Below are 21,773 nucleotides of genomic sequence, written 5' to 3' on the forward strand. Positions count from 1 at the left end.
TATTTTAATTTCAACAATTTTCTGGAAGAAATGGTGCATTATTTGAAAAAAGTGCAAGGGTGCCAATATTTTTGGCCACGACTATATGCACATCTCATCAAGTATTTGTAAATTTCATGTTCACCTCCGCTTGTTTCTGCATGCCTTAATGGCATCCTGAATTTGAAAGGGTTTCCATGGTGATGCCCTTTATAACAGCCAAAAACAAATAATGATGGATGACACCTGGAGTCTGACAGGGTAGCGGAGAGGTAGCGTATTTGCCTTTGAGGGGTCTGGTCCGCATTCGATTCCCAGGCCGTCTATAAAGTGTCGGGATCGGTGCTTAGCAGGGAGAGTGTGCTGCATCACAAAGTTTAGAGATTGCCATCCCTCGGATGGACCTCGAGGTGGGTGTCCTACCTGCTATCCTTAGCAGCTGAAGGTTCAAGATTCCACGGTGTCTTTCGACGAAGTAAGCAATTTATCCCTGGCACCCTGAACCGTTTCTAAATTCCTCTTGTAACCCATAGGTGGCACATTAGCAAACAGCTCCAGCAACTTGCAAACCTGCCGTGATGTGCTACATGCAAACAAATGCATTGGTGTTTAAGCAATAACTTTGCTCATGGAATAAGGGGGCCGTGACTAACTACGTTATACACAAATTGTGTTTCATGCTTTATCCAATGAACAATTTACCTAAATAATCTGCAACAGATCTGCAAGTCGGCTATAAAAACGACTGCGTGCTGAGGCTGGGTCTCTCGGGCCCTGAGAAAGTTTGTGGACCACAAGGAAAATGCCGCCCGGGGCTGACCCTGCTCTTTTCTCTTTTTGATTCAAATTGGTCGAGTAGAGAAGAGTTGCTTTTGTTGGTTGGCTGTGTCATTTCTATGTCAAAATGGATAATCCCAACCACATAATCCAAAAGCAAAAGTGTATATATATATATATATATATATATATGTATGTATATATGTGCCCCTCTGTACAGATTAGCAGAGAAAGTTACAGGGGTGATATTGAGCATCTAAAGTGAAAGAAAATCATGATGTGGGAATGCTGCTTCCTCGGCCTGGATAAGGCGGTGCACACTGCTCATGTGTTCCGGTGTGGGGGAAGTTGTGGGAGTGGTCCAGCGATCCACGATCCGGTGTTGGGCTGTTACCTCGAAGAAACGATCCGCATAAGGAGCTCCTGTAAAATGCCCACATTCACTGTGGTGCCGGTTGACGATAAAAATGAATCTCACATGGACAGCGTAGAGGGCATTGCGCTTGTGAACTATGGTTCCCCGGCGGACGACACCCCGGCGCTTGGTGAGTTTATGGAGAGTCGGGTGTGTTGCGATCGCCAGCTCAGAGTTTAACTTCTGCTCTCACAACGGGCAATGCATGTTTGAGCACCACGGCCTTAAGTCTGATTTCTTGATAGTTACAAAGTTGCACTTTGACATCTTGCTGCTGCTTGCTTCAGATTAAACCAATAATAACTTTGTTTCTTCTTGCAACTTCTTTGTGCATCTGAAAGGCCTGAAGTCACCACACCCCCTACCTTCCTCACCCCTTGGCTTTTCCATTCTTCACCTCCTACCCCCCACCCGCCCCACCTTTTCTCCTTCTATCACAGACTCCTAACGACCCAACTCCCTTTAGTCTATCTTTCCCTCCTGTCCCCCAAGCCCCTTATTTTTTCTTTTTCTTTTTTGTACACAACATCCAGGCTCGTGCAAGAGCTAACATTAATCACAAAAAGACAAACTGACACATAAAATATAAGATAAAGGGAGTGGGAGACAAGATGGGCAAAGAGAGGGAAGCACACAAGTACAACAGAAGAGAACATGGACATCGGGAGATCTGTCGGAGGGAGAGGGCTTGGGGGAAGGAGGCATGGAAAGGGGGAGGGGGGAGGTATAAAACACATGAACACTGCGAGGACTTCCAGGAAAGAAGTCGGAATTTCAAAAAAGTGGATCTGGGGTGAATTAATGGAGACAGAAAAGATCAAGGTTTTGGATGGGGGGAAGATAAGAGATGGTGGTGAACAGCTGTTTTAAAGACCTGCAGGGAGTATTGGGATTGAAGAGAGTGAGGGAGTTTGTTCCAGAGGCGGGAGAAAAGAGGAATGAAGGAGTGAAGGTGAGCAGAGAGTCTTGATTTTGGCAGTTTAACCATAAGAGGGTTGCAGGCAGATCTTGTGTGACCTGTAGGAATATTTGGGGGACAGAGCCCAGAGAGAGCTGGGGGAGCAAAGCCGGAGAGGAGTCGGTAGAAGAGAGAAAGACCACCTACCTGCCTGCGGTGAGCGAGTGAAAGGCCCTCGGAGTTAGCTTCATCGCGGGAGATTCCAATGATTCTGAAAGCTTTGGTTTCAACAGCATGAAGACCAGCTAGGTGTGAGGCAGGATCACCAGCCCAGAGGGGAGAGCAGTATTCCATTGAGCTGTGGATGAAAGTTTTGTATGTGGTGAGGAGCTCAGGTGTGCCAAGGAAGGACTTCACACGACGGAGGATGCCCAGTCGGCGACTCGCTTTGGAGGCCAGCTTGGAAATGTGGTTTTCCCAAGAAAGATCATGGCAGATAGTGAGACCCAAAAGAGAGAGTGACAAAACTTCTTGGAGAGGATTGTTCAGAAAGTAGATGGGAGGGTTGTCCAGTCGGTCTTTTTGGAGAGATATAGTGAGAATGTAAGATTTGTCAGGATTGAAAGACATGTTCCACTTGTTTGACCAGTCTGTGATTTTGTCCAGGTCTGCAGAGAGTGAGCAGGCTGCAGACTGCCAATCTGAGGGATGAGGTATGGAGCGGCAGAGAGTGGAGTCATCAGCAAAGAGACAGAGAGGATTTTCCAACAACAACTCCAGCCTGAACAGGATTGGGAGATGAGAGAAATCGATTCAGGGCCACACGTTGACTACGACCATAGAGGAAGTCGGCAAGCCATGCATGGAGATTTCCATGGTTAATAATAATAATAATAATACATTTATTTTATATAGCGCTTTTCAAGAAGCCCAAAGGCGCTTCGACAGAGTCCAAAAAACAAGTGCAAAAAGACAAAAATCAATCGGTAAATAATCAAAGCAAAAGGAAGGAGAAGGAGAAGAGATAGTCAGGGGTTAAATGCTGTGGGTTAAATGTTGAATGCAGTGTTGAACAGGTGGGTCTTGAGTGATGTTTTGAATGTGGTGAGTGAGGAGGAGTCTCTGATGGTGTGAGGTAGTGAGTTCCAGAGGGTGGGAGCAGCGATGGAGAAGGCCCTGGCCCCCCAGGATTTGAATTTGATCCGCATGGGGGGGGGGGGGTCAGGAGGTTGGTACCAGCAGAGCAGAGGTTGTGGGTGGGAGTGTGTCTGGAGAGGAGGTCAGTCAGGTAGGATGGGGCCAGGTTATGGAGGGCTTTGTCGGTCAAGAGGAGGATTTTGTACTGGATTCTCTGGGGGATGGGGAGCCAGTGAAGCTTGTAAAGGACGGGGGTGATGTGGTCACGGGTCCGGGAATGGGTGAGTAGACCGGCAGCGGAGTTCTGAATGTATTGGAGTTTATTGGTGATTATTGAGGGTGAACCATAGAGGAGGCTGTTGCAGTAGTCCAGACGGGAGGTGATGAAGGCATGGATGAGGGTTTCTGCAGCCGTGGAGGAGAGGGATGGATGGAGACGGGCGATGTTTTTCAGGTGAAAGAAGGCTGTCTTTGTGATCTGTTTAGTGTATTTGTCGAAGGGTGAACCAGAGGGTCTTTCCCTCGGGAAAGGGTGGTCTTTCCCTCGCGGTCCCCATGTACTGTCTTTGTCTTTCCCTCGCGGTCCCCCTGTACTGTCTTTGTCTTTCCCTCGCGGTCCCCATGTGCTGTCTTTGTCTTTCCCTCGTGGTCCCCATGTGCTGTCTTTGTCTTTCCCTCGCGGTCCCCATGTGCTGATTTTGTCTTTCCCTCGCGGTCCCCATGTACTGTCTTTGTCTTTCCCTCGCGGTCCCCCTGTACTGTCTTTGTCTTTCCCTCGCGGTCCCCATGTGCTGATTTTGTCTTTCCCTCGCGGTCCCCATGTACTGTCTTTGTCTTTCCCTCGCGGTCCCCATGTGCTGATTTTGTCTTTCCCTCGCGGTCCCCATGTACTGTCTTTGTCTTTCCCTCGCGGTCCCCCTGTACTGTCTTTGTCTTTCCCTCACGGTCCCCATGTGCTGTCTTTGTCTTTCCCTCGTGGTCCCCATGTGCTGTCTTTGTCTTTCCCTCGTGGTCCCCATGTGCTGTCTTTGTCTTTCCCTCGTGGTCCCACTGTACTGTCTTTGTCTTTCCCTCGTGGTCCCACTGTACTGTCTTTGTCTTTCCCTCGTGGTCCCCCTGTGCTGTCTTTGTCTTTCCCTCGTGGTCCCCATGTGCTGTCTTTGTCTCTCCCTCGCGGTCCCCATGTACTGTCTTTGTCTTTCCCTCGCGGTCCTCCTGTACTGTCTTTGTCTTTCCCTCGCGGTCCCCATGTGCTGTCTTTGTCTTTCCCTCGTGGTCCCCATGTGCTGTCTTTGTCTTTCCCTCGTGGTCCCCATGTGCTGTCTTTGTCTTTCCCTCGTGGTCCCCATGTGCTGTCTTTGTCTTTCCCTCGTGGTCCCCCTGTACTGTCTTTGTCTTTCCCTCGCGGTCCCCATGTGCTGTCTTTGTCTTTCCCTCGCGGTCCCCATGTGCTGTTTTTGTCTTTCCCTCGCGGTCCCCATGTGCTGTTTTTGTCTTTCCCTCGTGGTCCCCATGTACTGTCTTTGTCTTTCCCTCGCGGTCCCCCTGTACTGTCTTTGTCTTTCCCTCGCGGTCCCCCTGTACTGTCTTTGTCTTTCCCTCGCGGTCCCCATGTACTGTCTTTGTCTTTCCCTCGCGGTCCCCATGTACTGTCTTTGTCTTTCCCTCGCGGTCCCCCTGTACTGTCTTTGTCTTTCCCTCGCGGTCCCCATGTGCTGTCTTTGTCTTTCCCTCGCGGTCCCCATGTGCTGTCTTTGTCTTTCCCTCGTGGTCCCCATGTGCTGTCTTTGTCTTTCCCTCGTGGTCCCACTGTACTGTCTTTGTCTTTCCCTCGTGGTCCCACTGTACTGTCTTTGTCTTTCCCTCGTGGTCCCCCTGTGCTGTCTTTGTCTTTCCCTCGTGGTCCCCATGTGCTGTCTTTGTCTTTCCCTCGTGGTCCCCATGTGCTGTCTTTGTCTTTCCCTCGCGGTCCCCATGTGCTGTCTTTGTCTTTCCCTCGTGGTCCCCATGTGCTGTCTTTGTCTTTCCCTCGTGGTCCCACTGTGCTGTCTTTGTCTTTCCCTCGTGGTCCCCATGTGCTGTCTTTGTCTTTCCCTCGTGGTCCCCATGTGCTGTCTTTCCCTCGCGGTTGTCAGCTCTTTCACGAGCCTCGATTCAGTATAGGGAGGGAAAAAAAAAAAAAAAAAAAAAAAAAAAAAAAAAAAAAAAAAAAAAAAAAAAAAAAAAAAAAAAAAAAAAAAAAAAAAAAAAAAAAGTTTGGTCAAAGATGATGCCAAGATTCCGGATGTGAGAGGAGGTGCATATTGGGAAACCGTCGATGTTGAGGGCAAAGTTATGGGTGGATTTGGTGAGCGTTTTTGGGCCAATGATGATTATTTCAGATTTATCATAGTTAAGTTTGAGGAAGTTGATTTGAAGCCAGGATTTTATTTCAGTGATGCAGTTTGTCAGGATAGAGTGGGTGGCGGTGGAGATGGACTTGGTGGAGATGAAAAGCTGGATGTCATCGGCGAAGCAGTGGAATTGGAGACCATGACGGCGGATTAAGTGACCAAGCGGGACAGGTACAGGATGAAGAGGAGGGGGCCAAGAACTGAACCTTGATGGACACCTTGGGGGAGGGGAGCAGTGGGGGATTTGCAGTTATTGATGGAGATGAACTGGCGTCTGTCAGAGAGGTATGATTTGATCCAAGAGAGGGCAGTGCCGGTAATGCTAAAGGTGGTTTCAAGTCGGGTGAGGAGGATGGTGTGATTGATGGTGTCAAAGGCGGCGCTGAGGTCGAGGAGGATGAGAATGTTGAGGTTGCCAGTGTCAGAGGAGAGGAGAAGGTCGTTGGTGATTTTGAGGAGAGCAGTTTCAGTACTGTGGTTGGAGCGGAATCTGGATTGGAATGTTTCATACAGGTTATTGGCAGAGAGGTGCTGTTTGAGTTGAGTGGCTACAGCGCGTTCCAAAACTTTTGACAGAAAGGGAAGGTTGGAGATGGGTCTGAAGTTGTTTAGGGTGTCAGGGTTGAGTCCAGGTTTTTTCAGAATGGGGGTAACAGCAGCAATTTTGAGGGATGGTGGGACTATGCCTGTAGACAGGGAGGAGTTTATTGTTGCAGTGATAAGTGGAGAGAGAGCAGGAAGGGAGGCCTTGACAAAGCTGGAGGGGATGGGGTCAAGAGTGCAGGTGGCAGTTTTCATTCCTATGAGGAGTTCAGAGAGGTCATTAGGGGAGACTGGGGAGAACTGAGACAGGGGTTGGCAGGATAAGGGGGGGGGGGCAGGTGGTTTGAGGGGTAGCAGGTGCGGTGGTGGTTAAGCTGCTGTGGATGTTGTCAATTTTGCTTTAGAAGAATAAAAGGAAGGAGATGCAGTTGTCTACTGTGAATGACTGGGTGGTGGTGTCCAGGGGACTGAGGAGTTTGTTTATTGTAGAGAAGAGTGCTTTTGGGTTTCCAGAGCCAGAGTGGATAATTTGAGAGTAGTAGGCGGAGCGGGCACGGGAGAGGGAATCTTTGTAGTGTTGTAGGTGGTCCTTGTAGGCTTGGGAGTGAATTGTGAGACCTGTTTTATTGTGGAGTCTTTCAAGTTGGCGAGCACGAGTTTTCATCAGGCGGAGTTCAGGGGTAAACCAGGGAGCAGAATGGGTGAAAGAAACTGATTTGGTTTTTATAGGCACAAGCTGGTCAAGGGAGGAGGAGAGAGTGTGGTTGTAGTAGTCAGTGAGGTCAGAAGGGGTGTGGAGGTCAACGAAGGGAGAAGTGGACATTTTTTCAGAGAGGGTGGATGAGAATGAGGTAGGTGAAAGAGCGTTTAGCTTACGGAAGTTGATAGTGCGATAATGCCTTGGTGCTGGGGTAGGGATGTTGATGGTCATAGTGATGGCTAAGTGGTCAGAGAGGGTGAGGTCAGAGCCAGAGAGATGGTGCAAAATTAATCCAGTAGAGCAGACAAGGTCCAGAATGTGCCCACGGTTATGGGTAGGAAAGTTGACATGTTGAGTGAGGTTAAAGCAGGTGAGTAAATCAGTGAAGTCAGTGGTTATTGTGGAGTCAGTGGAGTCCATGTGGATATTGAAATCACTGAGGAGGAGGATTGAGGGGGAGAGGGAACAGAGCTGGGTCAGAAAGTAGGAGAAGTCAGACAGGAATGATGGGTGTGGTTGGGGAGGGCGGTAGACGACAGCCATGACTGACTGTGTGTGACCAGAGAGTTTAAAAGCAAGGTGTTCAAATGATGGAGCAGATGAGATGGAGATGAGCCTAGTCTTGATGTCCTGTCGGTGAATTACCGCAATTCCACCACCTCGGCCCTCCGAGCGTGGTTTATTGATGTAAGAATATCCATTGGGTGTAGTGAGGTTGAGTGAGAAGTAGTCCAGTGGTTGTTGCCAGGTTTCAGTGAGACAGAGAAAGTCCAGTTTATTTTCCAGAATGTAGTCGTTCAGGATGAGGCTTTTGTTGTTGAGGGACCGGGTATTGAACAGGGTGAGCTTGATGTTGCTTTGTACGGTGGGGATGAACTTAGGTGATTTAGCCAGGGTTTGCAGACAGGAGGTGCGATCGTGTGCGTTGCTGTGACAAGGTGCGCTGGGACGATGAGTGGGAGTGCGCTGAGCCGACCAGATTACGGGAATGAAGTGACCTGTTTGTAAATAAACAAACTTACGACCGGAGCCTCTTATGAATGTATCTGGGTCGTCGCAGGAGTCCGTGGGATTTGATTGCAGAGATGCATGATGGGGTGGAGTGAGTATTGAGCAGAAGAAGCCTTGCGGCGGAGTACCTTAGAGCCATGCCAGGCAGGAGCGAAGGGACGAGTAAGAGGCCAAGGTTGAGGAGGACGAGTAGGCCTTGCCGCAGCGGCAAACGGCCGCAGCCGCTAATCAAGACAGCAAAGGCCGCAGCGGCAAACGACCGCAGCCGCTAATCAAGCAAACCAAGACCACAGCGGCAAACAGCCACAGCCGCATATAACAGCCACAAACAACGGGAGCGGGCCTGAGGAAACAGTGGAAGAGCCGGGCAGGTGAAGCCAGGAGCAGAGCCAGGACCGAGCAGAGGGCAGACCCAACGGCCAAAAAGCCGCCACGACCACCAGAAAAGCAGACTATATACAATGACCCAGTCGGAGAAGCGGCGAACAAGTAACGCCAGCATCCTCTCCAGACCGGACCGGAAGCGGAAGTCCCTACGGAAATCCCTCCTATGGATACCATAGGAGGAGAGTTTGGTGAGCAGAGCTGGGTGCCAGACCGTATCGAAGGCATGTGATATGTCAAGGGAGACAACTCTAATTTCCTGTTTGGCATTGAGGACCTCCATCCATTGTTGAGACAGCAGAAGCAGCATGTCCAGAGTAGAATGACCTGGTCTGAATCCAAATTGATGATCCGAGATCAAGCCATTGGAGAAGAGGAAGGATTTGATATCCGAAGCAATGATGGATTCCATGACCTTGCTGATTATTGGGAGCAGGCTGATTGGTCTGTAGTTGCAAGGATCTGTTTTGCACATTTTTTGTGTAAAGCGGAAATGTTGGCTGATTGCCAAGCTGATGGCAGATGACCTTGACCAAAAGAGAGGGTGAAGAGAATAGAGAGAGGGTAAGATAGAGCGCAGAGATCTTTCTCTCCTTTTCCCCAAGCCTATCTTTCCCTCCTTTCCCCCGAGCCTATCTTTCTCTCCTTTCCCCCAATCCTATCTTTCTCTCCTTTCCCCCAAGCCTATCTTTCTCTCCTTTCCCCAAGCCTATCTTTCCTTCGTTTCCCCCAAGCCTATCTTTCCTTCCTTTCCCACAAGCTTATCTTTCTCTCCTTTCCCCCAAGCCTATCTTTCCTTCCTTTCCCACAAGCTTATCTTTCCCTCCTTTATCCCATGCCTATCTTTCCCACCTGTCCCCAAGCCTATCTTTCCTTCGTTTCCCGCAAGCTTATCTTTCCTTCGTTTCCCCCAAGCCTATCTTTCCTTCGTTTCCCGCAAGCTTATCTTTCCCTCCTGTCCCCCAAGCCTATCTTTCCTTCCTTTCCCACAAGCTTATCTTTCCCTCCTTTATCCCATGCCTATCTTTCCCACCTGTCCCCCAAGCCTATCTTTCCTGCGTTTCCCGCAAGCTTATCTTTCCTTCGTTTCCCCCAAGCCTATCTTTCCTTCGTTTCCCGCAAGCTTATCTTTCCCTCCTGTCCCCCAAGCCTATCTTTCCTTCGTTTCCCGCAAGCTTATCTTTCCCTCCTGTCCCCCAAGATTCCCTTGGACTAACAGGAATTGACCAATGTCTGAGCATGTGGGTGCCCCTTTGCCATGTACCCTGCCATGTATAGGTCTGGGGTCTGCTCATTTTTAACTTCCCGTGATTTTATTCGTTTATCTTTGTCCTGTGTCTTCATGCTGCTCAACATCACATTCCAGCACCTTTTGCCTTCCTGAACACCCTCCTGTGCTTCCTGATGAGCCTGAAGGTCTTTCCATAGTTTGGTTTCAAAGTTTGTACAGTAGACCCAACTTGTGGTTCACGATAGAAGGTGTCCAAAAGTATGATGTATGTTCACCATTCGCTGACACCTTCCCTTCCTTTCCCTTATTGTGCACGAAGGAAAAGTCAATCATGGGCAAAGAGCATTTCACAAGCAACTTTTGTTTTGTAGTTTGATTGGGCATTTGTTTGTTTGCCCGTCATCATGCCCATGTTTGGGCATTATTGGGCATCATCATGGGATGGGATGGTGCAAAGGTATCACACCTGCTTTTGAATTCTTTAGTCAGGGTTTGATTCCCGACCTCACTATAAAGTGTCAGACTGGTGCACGGTAAGCAGGTTGTTCCATCAAAACGATGATATCGCATTCCCCGTGGATGAACGTTGAGCCAGGTGTCTTGTCCCCTAGCATTAGTCGATGTTGATGATCCCATGGCGGCCTTCATGAAAAGGAGGTGAATTATCGCCGACACGTTGAACAAATTACAAATTACTTTCATTGGAATACAAGGCCTGGCCAGCTGGTTTGTGAAATATTTTCCCTAATATTTTCCCAGTCGATTGTACAAGAAGGTGGAAGCTATTATAGTGGTAGTGGTAGTGGTAGTGGTAGTGGTAGTGGTAGTACTAGTAATCGTAGTCTGTGTTGGATTTTTTTTGTTTTTTTCGTGCTGCTCTTGCCTTAAATGGTCGTTTTGGAAATGCAGAATATTTCCCAGGTTTGTTGAGGTTGAACTTGCTGGACTTTGAGAGCTGCTTGGTTAAAGAGTGAGTGAGGTCTGTTGTTTCATGTGGGGGAATTGCAAGTATCTGTCAGATGTCGCACCACCATGTTTGTGTGCCTGGATTGCCGTTTTGTGCTGACCTGAGCTCGCTGGTGACGAACATGCATGACTTGTATGTTTCCATACTGGAGTTTAATTAAAAAGAGCTCACCAGCAAAAACCGGATGCCGTGATTCATGCAATTGCTCTGAGACGGCACGAAGCTCCTTTTTTCGTGTACTCGTACATGGTCGAGGCTCCAGGTGGAGCTCGTGCAGAATGAAATGGAACAAAATGGAAAGGGGGAAATCATATAATATTAAGGGAGTGGGAGAAGGACGCATGGGGGTGAACAAGCCGCACACAAGCCAAATGATACACAGCAAGAAGAGGAAGGGTGGAGTGGGAATGAACCAGAAAAGGAACAAGCCAAAAAGGAAAAGTGCTGAGTGAAAGGGGGAGAAATCACAGTAACCTGGATGAAGGTTGGGAATGGGGTAATTTGAGGAGAATAAATAATGGGTATCATGGATGGGGCAGGTTGTGGGAGTGGTGCAGCAATACACGATCCAGTGTTGGGCTGTAGTGACCCGAAGTAGTGATGAACACCTGTCTCGAAGCCCTGGAGGGAAGAAAGAATGGGACTGAACAGACTGGGAAAGTTGTTTCCACAGGCGAGAGAAAAGAGGAACACATGAGTGGTGATCAGTGAGCTTGGTTTTTGGGAGTTTAACAAGAAGAGGGTTACTGGAAGGCCTTGTGCACCCTGCAGAAACCTGGGAGGGACAGATCCAAAGAGAGGGCAGAGAGTGCAAGACAAAAATGAGACGGCAGAATACAGAGAGACCAGCAACGTGTCTGTGATGTGAGAGTAACAGGCCGAGACCCTCGACCACGTCACAGGAGATCCCAATGGTTTTGAGGCCCTTACTTACTACGGCATCAAGAAGGGCGGCAGGGTAAGCGGTGGTGCCAGCCCAAAGGGGAGAATGGTATTCCATCAAGCTGAAAATGAAGGCCTTGTAGGTTGCAAAAGTTCAGATTGACCATGAAAAGACCTCACACGCTGAAGGATGCCCAGTCCGTGGCTGGCTTTGGAGGCCATCTTGGGAATATGGTCTGCTCAAGAAACATCATGGATGATGGTGAGGCCCAAATGTTTGAGTGACCTGATCTCCCAGTGGTTTGTTTAGGAAATAGATGGGAAGGTTTCGCAGATGGTCCTTTGGGATGAAGGATGTATTCTAAGTGTGGGACCAGCTCCTGATTCTATCAAGGTCTACACAGAGGGAAGAGAGAGGCCATTGCTTGTCTGTCTGATGGATGAGAAATGATGCAGTAGAGGGGAATCATCAGCAAAGAGATGAGCAGGATTTTCCTGGGAATCAGAAAGATAATTAATTGAAGAAGATTAGAAACAAGGATATTGACTATCATAAGCAGGAGTATCAAACACAGCCAAAGGTTATAAAGTTTGGGGGGGGGGGGGGGGGGGATATTGACTATCATAAGCAGGAGTATCAAACACAGCCAAAGGTTATAAAGTTTGGGGGGGGGGGGGGGGGATATTGACTGTCATAAGCAAGTTATTTAATGAGGGTCTGCTACTTGATGATTGGAGTTATTTATTGGTTCTTTTTCACTTGTTTCGTTTTGCTCATCGGTGCAGTCAGTACCTTGTTACCTTTAAAAAAATTCCATTTACATGATTTCCATAAGCCTTGCACAATGGCTTCTTCTTCATTACCAGCGTGTGCGTGTGTGTGTGCGCATGTGTGTGTGTGTGTGTGCGTGTGCGCGTGTGTGTGTGCGCGTGTGTGTGCGTGTGCACGTGTGTGTGTGCGTGTGTGTGCGCGTGTGTGCGTGTGTGTGCGTGTACACACACAATGAAGCACCAAGTGTTGTGTTCTCCACGCTGTGTCTGGTTTATGGTCGCACTGTTTCTCATTTGCTTTTTGCATGATGCGTCTGCTAACCTCACGTTACCAGCATGCTCTTGGTCATGTGTTCACGTTACCAGCATGCTCTTGGTCATGTGTTCACGTTACCAGCATGCTCTTGGTCATGTGTTCACGTTAACAGCATGCTCTTGATCATGTGTTCATGTCAACAGCATGCTCCTGGTCATGTGTTCACATTACCAGCATGCTCTTGGTCATGTGTTCATGTTAACAGCATGCTCTTGGTCATGTGTTCATGTTAACAGCATGCTCTTGGTCATGTATTCATGTTAACAGCATGCTCTTGGTCATGTGTTCATGTTAACAGCATGCTCTTGGTCATGTGTTCATGTTAACAGCATGCTCTTGGTCATGTGTTCACATTACCAGCATGCTCTTGGTCATGTATTCATGTTAACAGCATGCTCTTGGTCATGTGTTCACATTACCAGCATGCTCTTGGTCATGTATTCATGTTAACAGCATGCTCTTGGTCATGTGTTCACATTACCAGCATGCTCTTGGTCATGTATTCATGTTAACAGCATGCTCTTGGTCATGTGTTCACATTACCAGCATGCTCTTGGTCATGTATTCATGTTAACAGCATGCTCTTGGTCATGTGTTCACATTACCAGCATGCTCTTGGTCATGTGTTCATGTTAACAGCATGCTCTTGGTCATGTATTCATGTTAACAGCATGCTCTTGGTCATGTGTTCATGTTAACAGCATGCTCTTGGTCATGTGTTCACATTACCAGTATGCTCGTGGTCATGTGTTCATGTTAACAGCATGCTCTTGGTCATGTGTTCATGTTAACAGCATGCTCTTGGTCATGTATTCATGTTAACAGCATGCTCTTGGTCATGTGTTCATGTTAACAGCATGCGCTTGGTCATGTGTTCACATTACCAGCATGCTCTTGGTCATGTGTTGCTTGCATTCTCTTGACCATTGTCCTGGCAAGTTTGTCTTAACAAGATGCCAAGTTTGTCTTAACAAGATGTCAAGTTTGTCTTAACAAGATGCCAAGTTTTGTACGTGAACCTTGAGACAGAGTTTGAGAGCATCGTGTGTTGCAGGGATTTTCGACGATTGTTTTCATGTGTTTCAAATGTTTTCTCTTTCAGCAGAGAAGGGCTTCCATTTTGCAGACCACATGAACGAGGAGAGCAAGCTCCTAGGTACAGTGCACGGCCATTACACCTTTTGTGGGTTTGTTGGGCCTGTGGTCCGTCGCACCGTCGGACACCCGAAGGAAGCTTGAGCACCCATGTCATGTAAAGGTGCAGGTCACGCTTGTGTTCGTTACTTGGCACCCATGTCATGTAAAGGTGCAGACCACGCTTGTGGTTCGTTACATGGCACCCATGTCATGTAAAGGTGCAGGTCACGCTTGCGTTCGTTACATGGCACCCATGTCATGTTAAGGTGCAGGCCACGCTTGTGTTCGTTACTTGGCATCCATGTCATGGAAAGGTGCAGACCACGCTTGTATTCGTTACTTGGTACCCATGTCATGTTAATGTGCAGGTCACGCTTGCGTTCGTTACTTGGCATCCATGTCATGTAAAGGTGCAGACCATGCTTGTGTTCGTTACTTGGTACCCATGTCATGTAAAGGTGCAGGCCACGCCTGTGTTCGTTACATGGCACCCATGTCATGTTAAGGTGCAGGTCACGCTTGCGTTCGTTACTTGGCACCCATGTCATGTTAAGGTGCAGGCCACGCTTGTGTTCGTTACTTGAGCACCCATGCCATGTAAAGGGGCAGACCACGCTTGTGTTCGTTACATGGCACCCATGTCATGTAAAGGTGCAGGTCACGCTTGCGTTCGTTACTTGGCACCCATGTCATGTTAAGGTGCAGGCCACGCTTGTGTTCGTTACTTGGCATCCATGTCATGTAAAGGTGCAGATCACGCTTGCGTTCGTTACTTGGCACCCATGTCATGTTAAGGTGCAGGCCACGCTTGTGTTCGTTACTTGGCACCCATGTCATGTAAAGGTGCAGGCCACGCTTGTGTTCGTTACTTGGCACCCATGTCATGTAAAGGTGCAGGTCATGCTTTTGTTCATTACTTGGCACCCATGTCATGTAAAGGTGCAGACCATGCTTGTGTTCGTTACATGGCACCCATGTCATGGAAAGGTGCAGGTCATGCTTGCGTTCGTTACTTGGCACCCATGTCATGTTAAGGTGCAGGCCACGCTTGTGTTCATTACTTGGCATCCATGTCATGTAAAGGTGCAGACCACGCTTGTGTTCGTTACTTGGCACCCATGTCATGTAGAGGCGCAGGCCATGCTTATGTCTGTTACTCAGCACCCATGTCATGTAAAGGTGCAGGCCATGCTTGTGTTCGTTACTTGGCACCCATGTCATGTCAAGGTGCAGGCCACGCTTATGTCTGTTACTCGGCACCCATGTCATGTTAAGGTGCAGACCACGCTTGTGTTCGTTACTTGGCACCCATGCCATGTAAAGGTGCAGGCCAAGCTTGTTTTCGTTACTTGGTACCCATGTCATGTAAAGGTGCAGGCCACGCTTGTGTTCGTTACTCGGCACCCATGTCATGTAAAGGTGCAGGCCATGCCTGTGTTCGTTTATTGGCACCCATGTCATGTAAATAGTGCAGGTCATGCTTGCGTTCGTTACTTGGCACCCATGTCATGGAAAGGTGCAGGTCATGCTTGCGTTCGTTACTTGGCACCCATGTCATGTTAAGGTGCAGGCCACGCTTATGTTCATTACTTGGCATCCATGTCATGTAAAGGTGCAGACCACGCTTGTGTTCGTTACCTGGCACCCATGTCATGTAGAGGCGCAGGCCATGCTTATGTCTGTTACTCAGCACCCATGTCATGTAAAGGTGCAGGCCATGCTTGTGTTCGTTACTTGGCACCCATGTCATGTCAAGGTGCAGGCCACGCTTATGTCTGTTACTCGGCACCCATGTCATGTAAAGGTGCAGACCACGCTTGTGTTCGTTACTTGGCACCCATGCCATGTAAAGGTGCAGGCCATGCTTGTTTTCGTTACTTGGTACCCATGTCATGTAAAGAGTGCAGACCACGCTTGTGTTCGTTACTTGGCACCCATGTCATGTAAAGGTGCAGACCATGCTTGTGTTCGTTACATGGCACCCATGTCATGGAAAGGTGCAGGTCATGCTTGCGTTCGTTACTTGGCACCCATGTCATGTTAAGGTGCAGGCCACGCTTGTGTTCATTACTTGGCATCCATGTCATGTAAAGGTGCAGACCATGCTTGTGTTCGTTACTTGGCACCCATGTCATGTAGAGGCGCAGGCCATGCTTATGTCTGTTACTCAGCACCCATGTCATGTAAAGGTGCAGGCCATGCTTGTTTTCGTTACTTGGTACCCATGTCATGTAAAGGTGCAGGCCACGCTTGTGTTCGTTACTCGGCACCCATGTCATGTAAAGGTGCAGGCCATGCCTGTGTTCGTTTATTGGCACCCATGTCATGTAAAGAGTGCAGGTCATGCTTGTGTTCGTTACTTGGCACACGTGTCATGGAAAGGTGCAGGTCATGCTTGCGTTCGTTACTTGGCACCCATGTCATGTTAAGGTGCAGGCCACGCTTGTGTTCATTACTTGGCATCCATGTCATGTAAAGGTGCAGACCACGCTTGTGTTCGTTACTTGGCACCCATGTCATGTAGAGGCGCAGGCCATGCTTATGTCTGTTACTCAGCACCCATGTCATGTAAAGCTGCAGGCCATGCTTGTGTTCGTTACTTGGCACCCATGTCATGTCAAGGTGCAGGCCACGCTTATGTCTGTTACTCGGCACCCATGTCATGTAAAGGTGCAGACCACGCTTGTGTTCGTTACTTGGCACCCATGCCATGTAAAGGTGCAGGCCATGCTTGTTTTCGTTACTTGGTACCCATGTCATGTAAAGGTGCAGGCCACGCTTGTGTTCGTTACTTGGTACCCATGTCATGTAAAGAGTGCAGACCACGCTTGTGTTCGTTACTTGGCACCCATGTCATGGAAAGGTGCAGGCCACGCTTTTGTCTGTTACTCAGCACCCATGTCATGTAAAGGTGCAGGTCACGCTTGTGTTCGTTACTTGGCACCCATGTCATGTAAAGGTGCAGTTCACGCTTGCGTTCGTTACTCGGCACCCATGTCATGTAAAGGTGCAGGTCACATTTGTGTTCGTTTATTGGCACCCATGTCATGTAAAGGTGCAGGCCATGCTTGTGTTCATTACTTGGCACCCATGTCATGTAAAGGTGCAGGCCACGCTTATGTCTGTTACTCGGCACCCATGTCATGTAAAGGTGCAGGCCACATTTGTGTTCGTTTATTGGCACCCATGTCATGTAAAGGTGCAGGCCATGCTTGTGTTCATTACTTGGCACCCATGTCATGTAAAGGTGCAGGCCACATTTGTGTTCGTTTATTGGCACCCATGTCATGTAAAGGTGCAGGCCATGCTTGTGTTCATTACTTGGCACCCATGTCATGTAAAGGTGCAGGCCACGCTTATGTCTGTTACTCGGCACCCATGTCATGTAAAGGTGCACGCCACATTTGTGTTCGTTTATTGGCACCTATGTCATGTAAAGGTGCACGCCACGATTGTGTTTGTTACTTGGAGGCCCCTTTTTTTTTAAATCTCAAAACTCACACGTTTATCCTTCACTTTTGCTATTTTGTCCTCGGAGAAAAGACAGTCATTTATTTGTGTATTTTAAATAGATGTTTAGCCGAGTGGAGGAAACTTGTCCTTAAAGTTTGGACCTCTGGTAGCTTGTAACTGTTGCTGCGTTTTGCCTGAGGAAGAACTCCTGAAATCAATAAATTCGATAAATTCGGTTCTTCGCAACACCGCATCAACTTCTGGCTTTGTTTCTTTCAGCTGTCTTTCTACTTTTTCATATTTCTCTTTATTCATTCTAATTATTCCTTCTTCTTTATTTCTCTCTTTCTTTATCCCTCTGTCTTGGGAGAAGTGAATTCTAGCAGAAAATTTTCTGTAATGTTCACTACCTTGCACCTGGATGGGTTTGAGGATTGAGGAGGGGCAGCTGAAACCCGAATCCTATCCATGTTCCTCCTGATGACTCTGCCTTTGTTCTGTACTTCTTCTGGCTCCTCCTGATGACTCCATCTTTGTTCTTTACTTCTTCTGGTTCCTCCTGATGACTCCATTTTGTTCTTTACTTCTTCTGGCTCCTCCTGATGACTCCATCTTTGTTCTTTGCTTCTTCTGGCTCCTCCTGATGACTCCATCTTTGTTCTTTACTTCTTCTGGCTCCTCCTGATTACTCCATTTTTGTTCTTTGCTTCTTCTGGCTCCTCCTGATGACTCCATCTTTGTTCTTTACTTCTTCTGGCTCCTCCTGATGACTCCATTTTTGTTCTTTGCTTGTCCTGGCTCCTCCTGATGACTCCATCTTTTTCTTTACTTCTTCTGGCTCCTCCTGATGACTCCATCTTCCAAACAACCCCCCCCCCAACAAACTTAGTTTATCATGCCCCCCCCTAACAAACTTAGTTTATCATGTACCCTCCGAACAAACTTAGTTTATCATGTCCGCCCCGAACAAACTTAGTTTATCATGTCCCCTCCTAACAAACTTAGTTTATCATGTCCCCCCCCCTAACAAACTTGGTGTATCATGTCCCCCCCTAACAAACTTCGTTTATCATGCCCCCCCCCTCACAAACTTAGTTTATCATGTCTGCCCCTAACAAACTTGGTTTATCATGTCCCCCCCTAACAAACTTCGTTTATCATGCCGCCCCCCCTCACAAACTTAGTTTATCATGTCCGCCCCGAACAAACTTAGTTTATCATGTCCCCTCCTAACAAACTTAGTTTATCATGTCCCCCCCCCTAACAAACTTGGTGTATCATGTCCCCCCCTAACAAACTTCGTTTATCATGCCCCCCCCTCACAAACTTAGTTTATCATGTCTGCCCCTAACAAACTTGGTTTATCATGCCCCCCCCAAAAAACTTAGTTTATCATGTGCCCCCCTAACAAACTTAGTTTATCATGTCCGCCCCTAACAAACTTAGTTTATCATGTCCCTCCCAAACAAACTTCGTTTATCATGTCCCCCCCTAACAAACTTAGTTTATCATGTCCCCCCCCTAACAAACTTAGTTTATCATGTCCCCCCCTAACAAACTTAGTTTATCATGTCCCCCCCTAACAAACTTAGTTTATCATGTCCCCCCCTAACAAACTTAGTTTATCATGTCCGCCCCTAACAAACTTAGTTTATCATGTCCGCCCCTAACAAACTTAGTTTAGCATGTCCCCCCCTAACAAACTTAGTTTATCATGTCCCCCCCTAACAAACTTAGTTTATCATGTCCGCCCCTAACAAACTTAGTTTATCATGTCCCCCCCCTAACAAACTTAGTTTATCATGTCCCCCCCTAACAAACTTAGTTTATCATGTCCCCCCCATACAAACTTAGTTTATCATGTCCCCCCCTAACAAACTTAGTTTATCATGTCCCCCCCTAACAAACTTAGTTTATCATGTCCCCCCCTAACAAACTTAGTTTATCATGTCCGCCCCTAACAAACTTAGTTTATCATGTCCCCCCCTAACAAACTTAGTTTATCATGTCCCCCCCTAACAAACTTAGTTTATCATGTCCCCCCCTAACAAACTTAGTTTATCATGTCCCCCCCTAACAAACTTAGTTTATCATGTCCCTCCCAAACAAACTTAGTTTATCATGTCCCCCCCTAACAAACTTAGTTTATCATGTCCCCCCCTAACAAACTTAGTTTATCATGTTCCCCCCTAACAAACTTAGTTTATCATGTCCGCCCCTAACAAACTTAGTTTATCATGTCCCCCCCTAACAAACGTAGTTTATCATGTCCCCCCCTAACAAACTTAGTTTATCATGTCCCGTCCCCCCCTAACAAACTTAGTTTATCATGTCCGCCCCTAACAAACTTAGTTTATCATGTCCCCCCCTAACAAACTTAGTTGATCATGTCCCCCCCTAACAAACTTAGTTTATCATGTCCGCCCCTAACAAACTTAGTTTATCATGTCCGCCCCTAACAAACTTAGTTTATCATGTCCCCCCCTAACAAACTTAGTTTATCATGTCCCCCCCTAACAAACTTAGTTTATCATGTCCCCCCCTAACAAACTTAGTTTATCATGTCCGCCCCTAACAAACTTAGTTTATCATGTCCGCCCCTAACAAACTTAGTTTATCATGTTCCCCCCTAACAAACTTAGTTTATCATGTCCGCCCCTAACAAACTTAGTTTATCATGTCCCCCCCTAACAAGCTTAGTTTATCATGTCCCCCCCTAACAAACTTAGTTTATCATGTCCCGTCCCCCCCTAACAAACTTAGTTTATCATGTCCCGTCCCCCCCTAACAAACTTAGTTTATCATGTCCGCCCCTAACAAACTTAGTTTATCATGTCCCCCCCTAACAAACTTAGTTTATCATGTCCCCCCCTAACAAACTTAGTTTATCATGTCCGCCCCTAACAAACTTAGTTTATCATGTCCGCCCCTAACAAACTTAGTTTATCATGTCCCCCCCTAACAAACTTAGTTTATCATGTCCCCCCCTAACAAACTTAGTTTATCATGTCCCCCCCTAACAAACTTAGTTTATCATGTCCGCCCCTAACAAACTTAGTTTATCATGTCCCCCCCTAACAAACTTAGTTTATCATGTCCGCCCCTAACAAACTTAGTTTATCATGTCCGCCCCTAACAAACTTAGTTTATCATGTCCCCCCCAAACAAACTTAGTTTATCATGTCCCCCCCTAACAAACTTAGTTTATCATGTCCCCCCCCCCTAACAAACTTAGTTTATCATGTCCCCCCCTAACAAACTTAGTTTATCATGTCCCCCCCTAACAAACTTAGTTTATCATGTCCCCCCCTAACAAACTTAGTTTATCATGTCCGCCCCTAACAAACTTAGTTTATCATGTCCGCCCCTAACAAACTTAGTTTATCATGTTACCCCCTAACAAACTTAGTTTATCATGTCCGCCCCTAACAAACTTAGTTTATCATGTCCCCCCCTAACAAACTTAGTTTATCATGTCCCCCCCTAACAAACTTAGTTTATCATGTCCCGTCCCCCCCTAACAAACTGAGTTTATCATGTCCGCCCCTAACAAACTTAGTTTATCATGTCCCCCCCTAACAAACTTAGTTTATCATGTCCCCCCCTAACAAACTTAGTTTATCATGTCCGCCCCTAACAAACTTAGTTTATCATGTCCGCCCCTAACAAACTTAGTTTATCATGTCCCCCCCTAACAAACTTAGTTTATCATGTCCCCCCCTAACAAACTTAGTTTATCATGTCCCCCCCTAACAAACTTAGTTTATCATGTCCGCCCCTAACAAACTTAGTTTATCATGTCCCCCCCTAACAAACTTAGTTTATCATGTCCACCCCTAACAAACTTAGTTTATCATGTCCGCCCCTAACAAACTTAGTTTATCATGTCCCCCCCTAACAAACTTAGTTTATCATGTCCCCCCCTAACAAACTTAGTTTATCATGTCCACCCCCCTAACAAACTTAGTTTATCATGTCCCCCCCTAACAAACTTAGTTTATCATGTCCCCCCCTAACAAACTTAGTTTATCATGTCCGCCCCTAACAAACTTAGTTTATCATGTCCCCCCCTAACAAACTTAGTTTATCATGTCCCCCCCTAACAAACTTAGTTTATCATGTCCCCCCCTAACAAACTTAGTTTATCATGTCCCCCCCCCCTAACAAACTTAGTTTATCATGTCCCCCCCTAACAAACTTAGTTTATCATGTCCCCCCCTAACAAACTTAGTTTATCATGTCCGCCCCTAACAAACTTAGTTTATCATGTCCCCCCCTAACAAACTTAGTTTATCATGTCCCCCCCTAACAAACTTAGTTTATCATGTCCCCCCCTAACAAACTTAGTTTATCATGTCCCCCCCTCTCCCTACAAATAACAAGTAGCATCAAGCTTTGTCCAGAACTGTTAATACAAAGTGTTGTTGTTTGTGTGTAATAAAAATTACACATGTAAAATTGATTGAAAGATAAAATTAGCTGTTGTGTTTATTTGTTGCATTATTTATTTAGCCCTCCAGTTTAAATTGTAAAAAAATTATTTATTTATTTATTTTAGTTTTGCGCTGGCAGGGTGTTCTCGAGGTGTGCACACTCACCTCTCAGCTGCATATCCTGGGTTTGAATCCCGACCCAGCTTTAAGCTGTCATCCCGGTGTTTCACAGGCAGGTGTTTAATCAATGTGTATACTGATGGACGTTAAATTTTACGTCCCATGTGCTGGCATTAGTTGGTGGACGTTAAGGATCCCAAAGTTTCCACATGTTGATGCCACCTGA

The 21,773-nt window shown here is 47.1% G+C and overlaps 1 protein-coding gene across 5 annotated transcripts in view; it reads left to right on the plus strand.

Annotated features, from left to right (window-relative positions):
• The window catches only part of LOC137433729 (solute carrier family 12 member 6), a 180,886-nt gene that overhangs the window by 56,343 nt on the left and 102,770 nt on the right, over positions 1 to 21,773 (plus strand). Inside the window, exons 1-2 of one of the 5 annotated variants that reach the window (XM_068125998.2) lie at positions 1,074 to 1,301; positions 13,507 to 13,560. The exons of 1 other annotated variant lie outside the window; for it this stretch is intronic. In XM_068125998.2, the coding sequence (XP_067982099.2) occupies positions 1,187 to 1,301; positions 13,507 to 13,560 (169 nt within the window). In that variant the 5' untranslated portion in view covers positions 1,074 to 1,186. Of the gene's footprint in view, positions 1 to 1,073; positions 1,302 to 13,506; positions 13,561 to 21,773 lie in introns of those variants that run through there. 3 more of the 5 variants (XM_068125999.2, XM_068125997.2, XM_068126001.2) reach the window with 3 other exon arrangements.

Source organism: Myxine glutinosa, chromosome 10, assembly GCF_964187855.1.
Source record: "Myxine glutinosa chromosome 10, kmMyxGlut1.1, whole genome shotgun sequence".
Taxonomy (NCBI): domain Eukaryota; kingdom Metazoa; phylum Chordata; class Myxini; order Myxiniformes; family Myxinidae; genus Myxine; species Myxine glutinosa.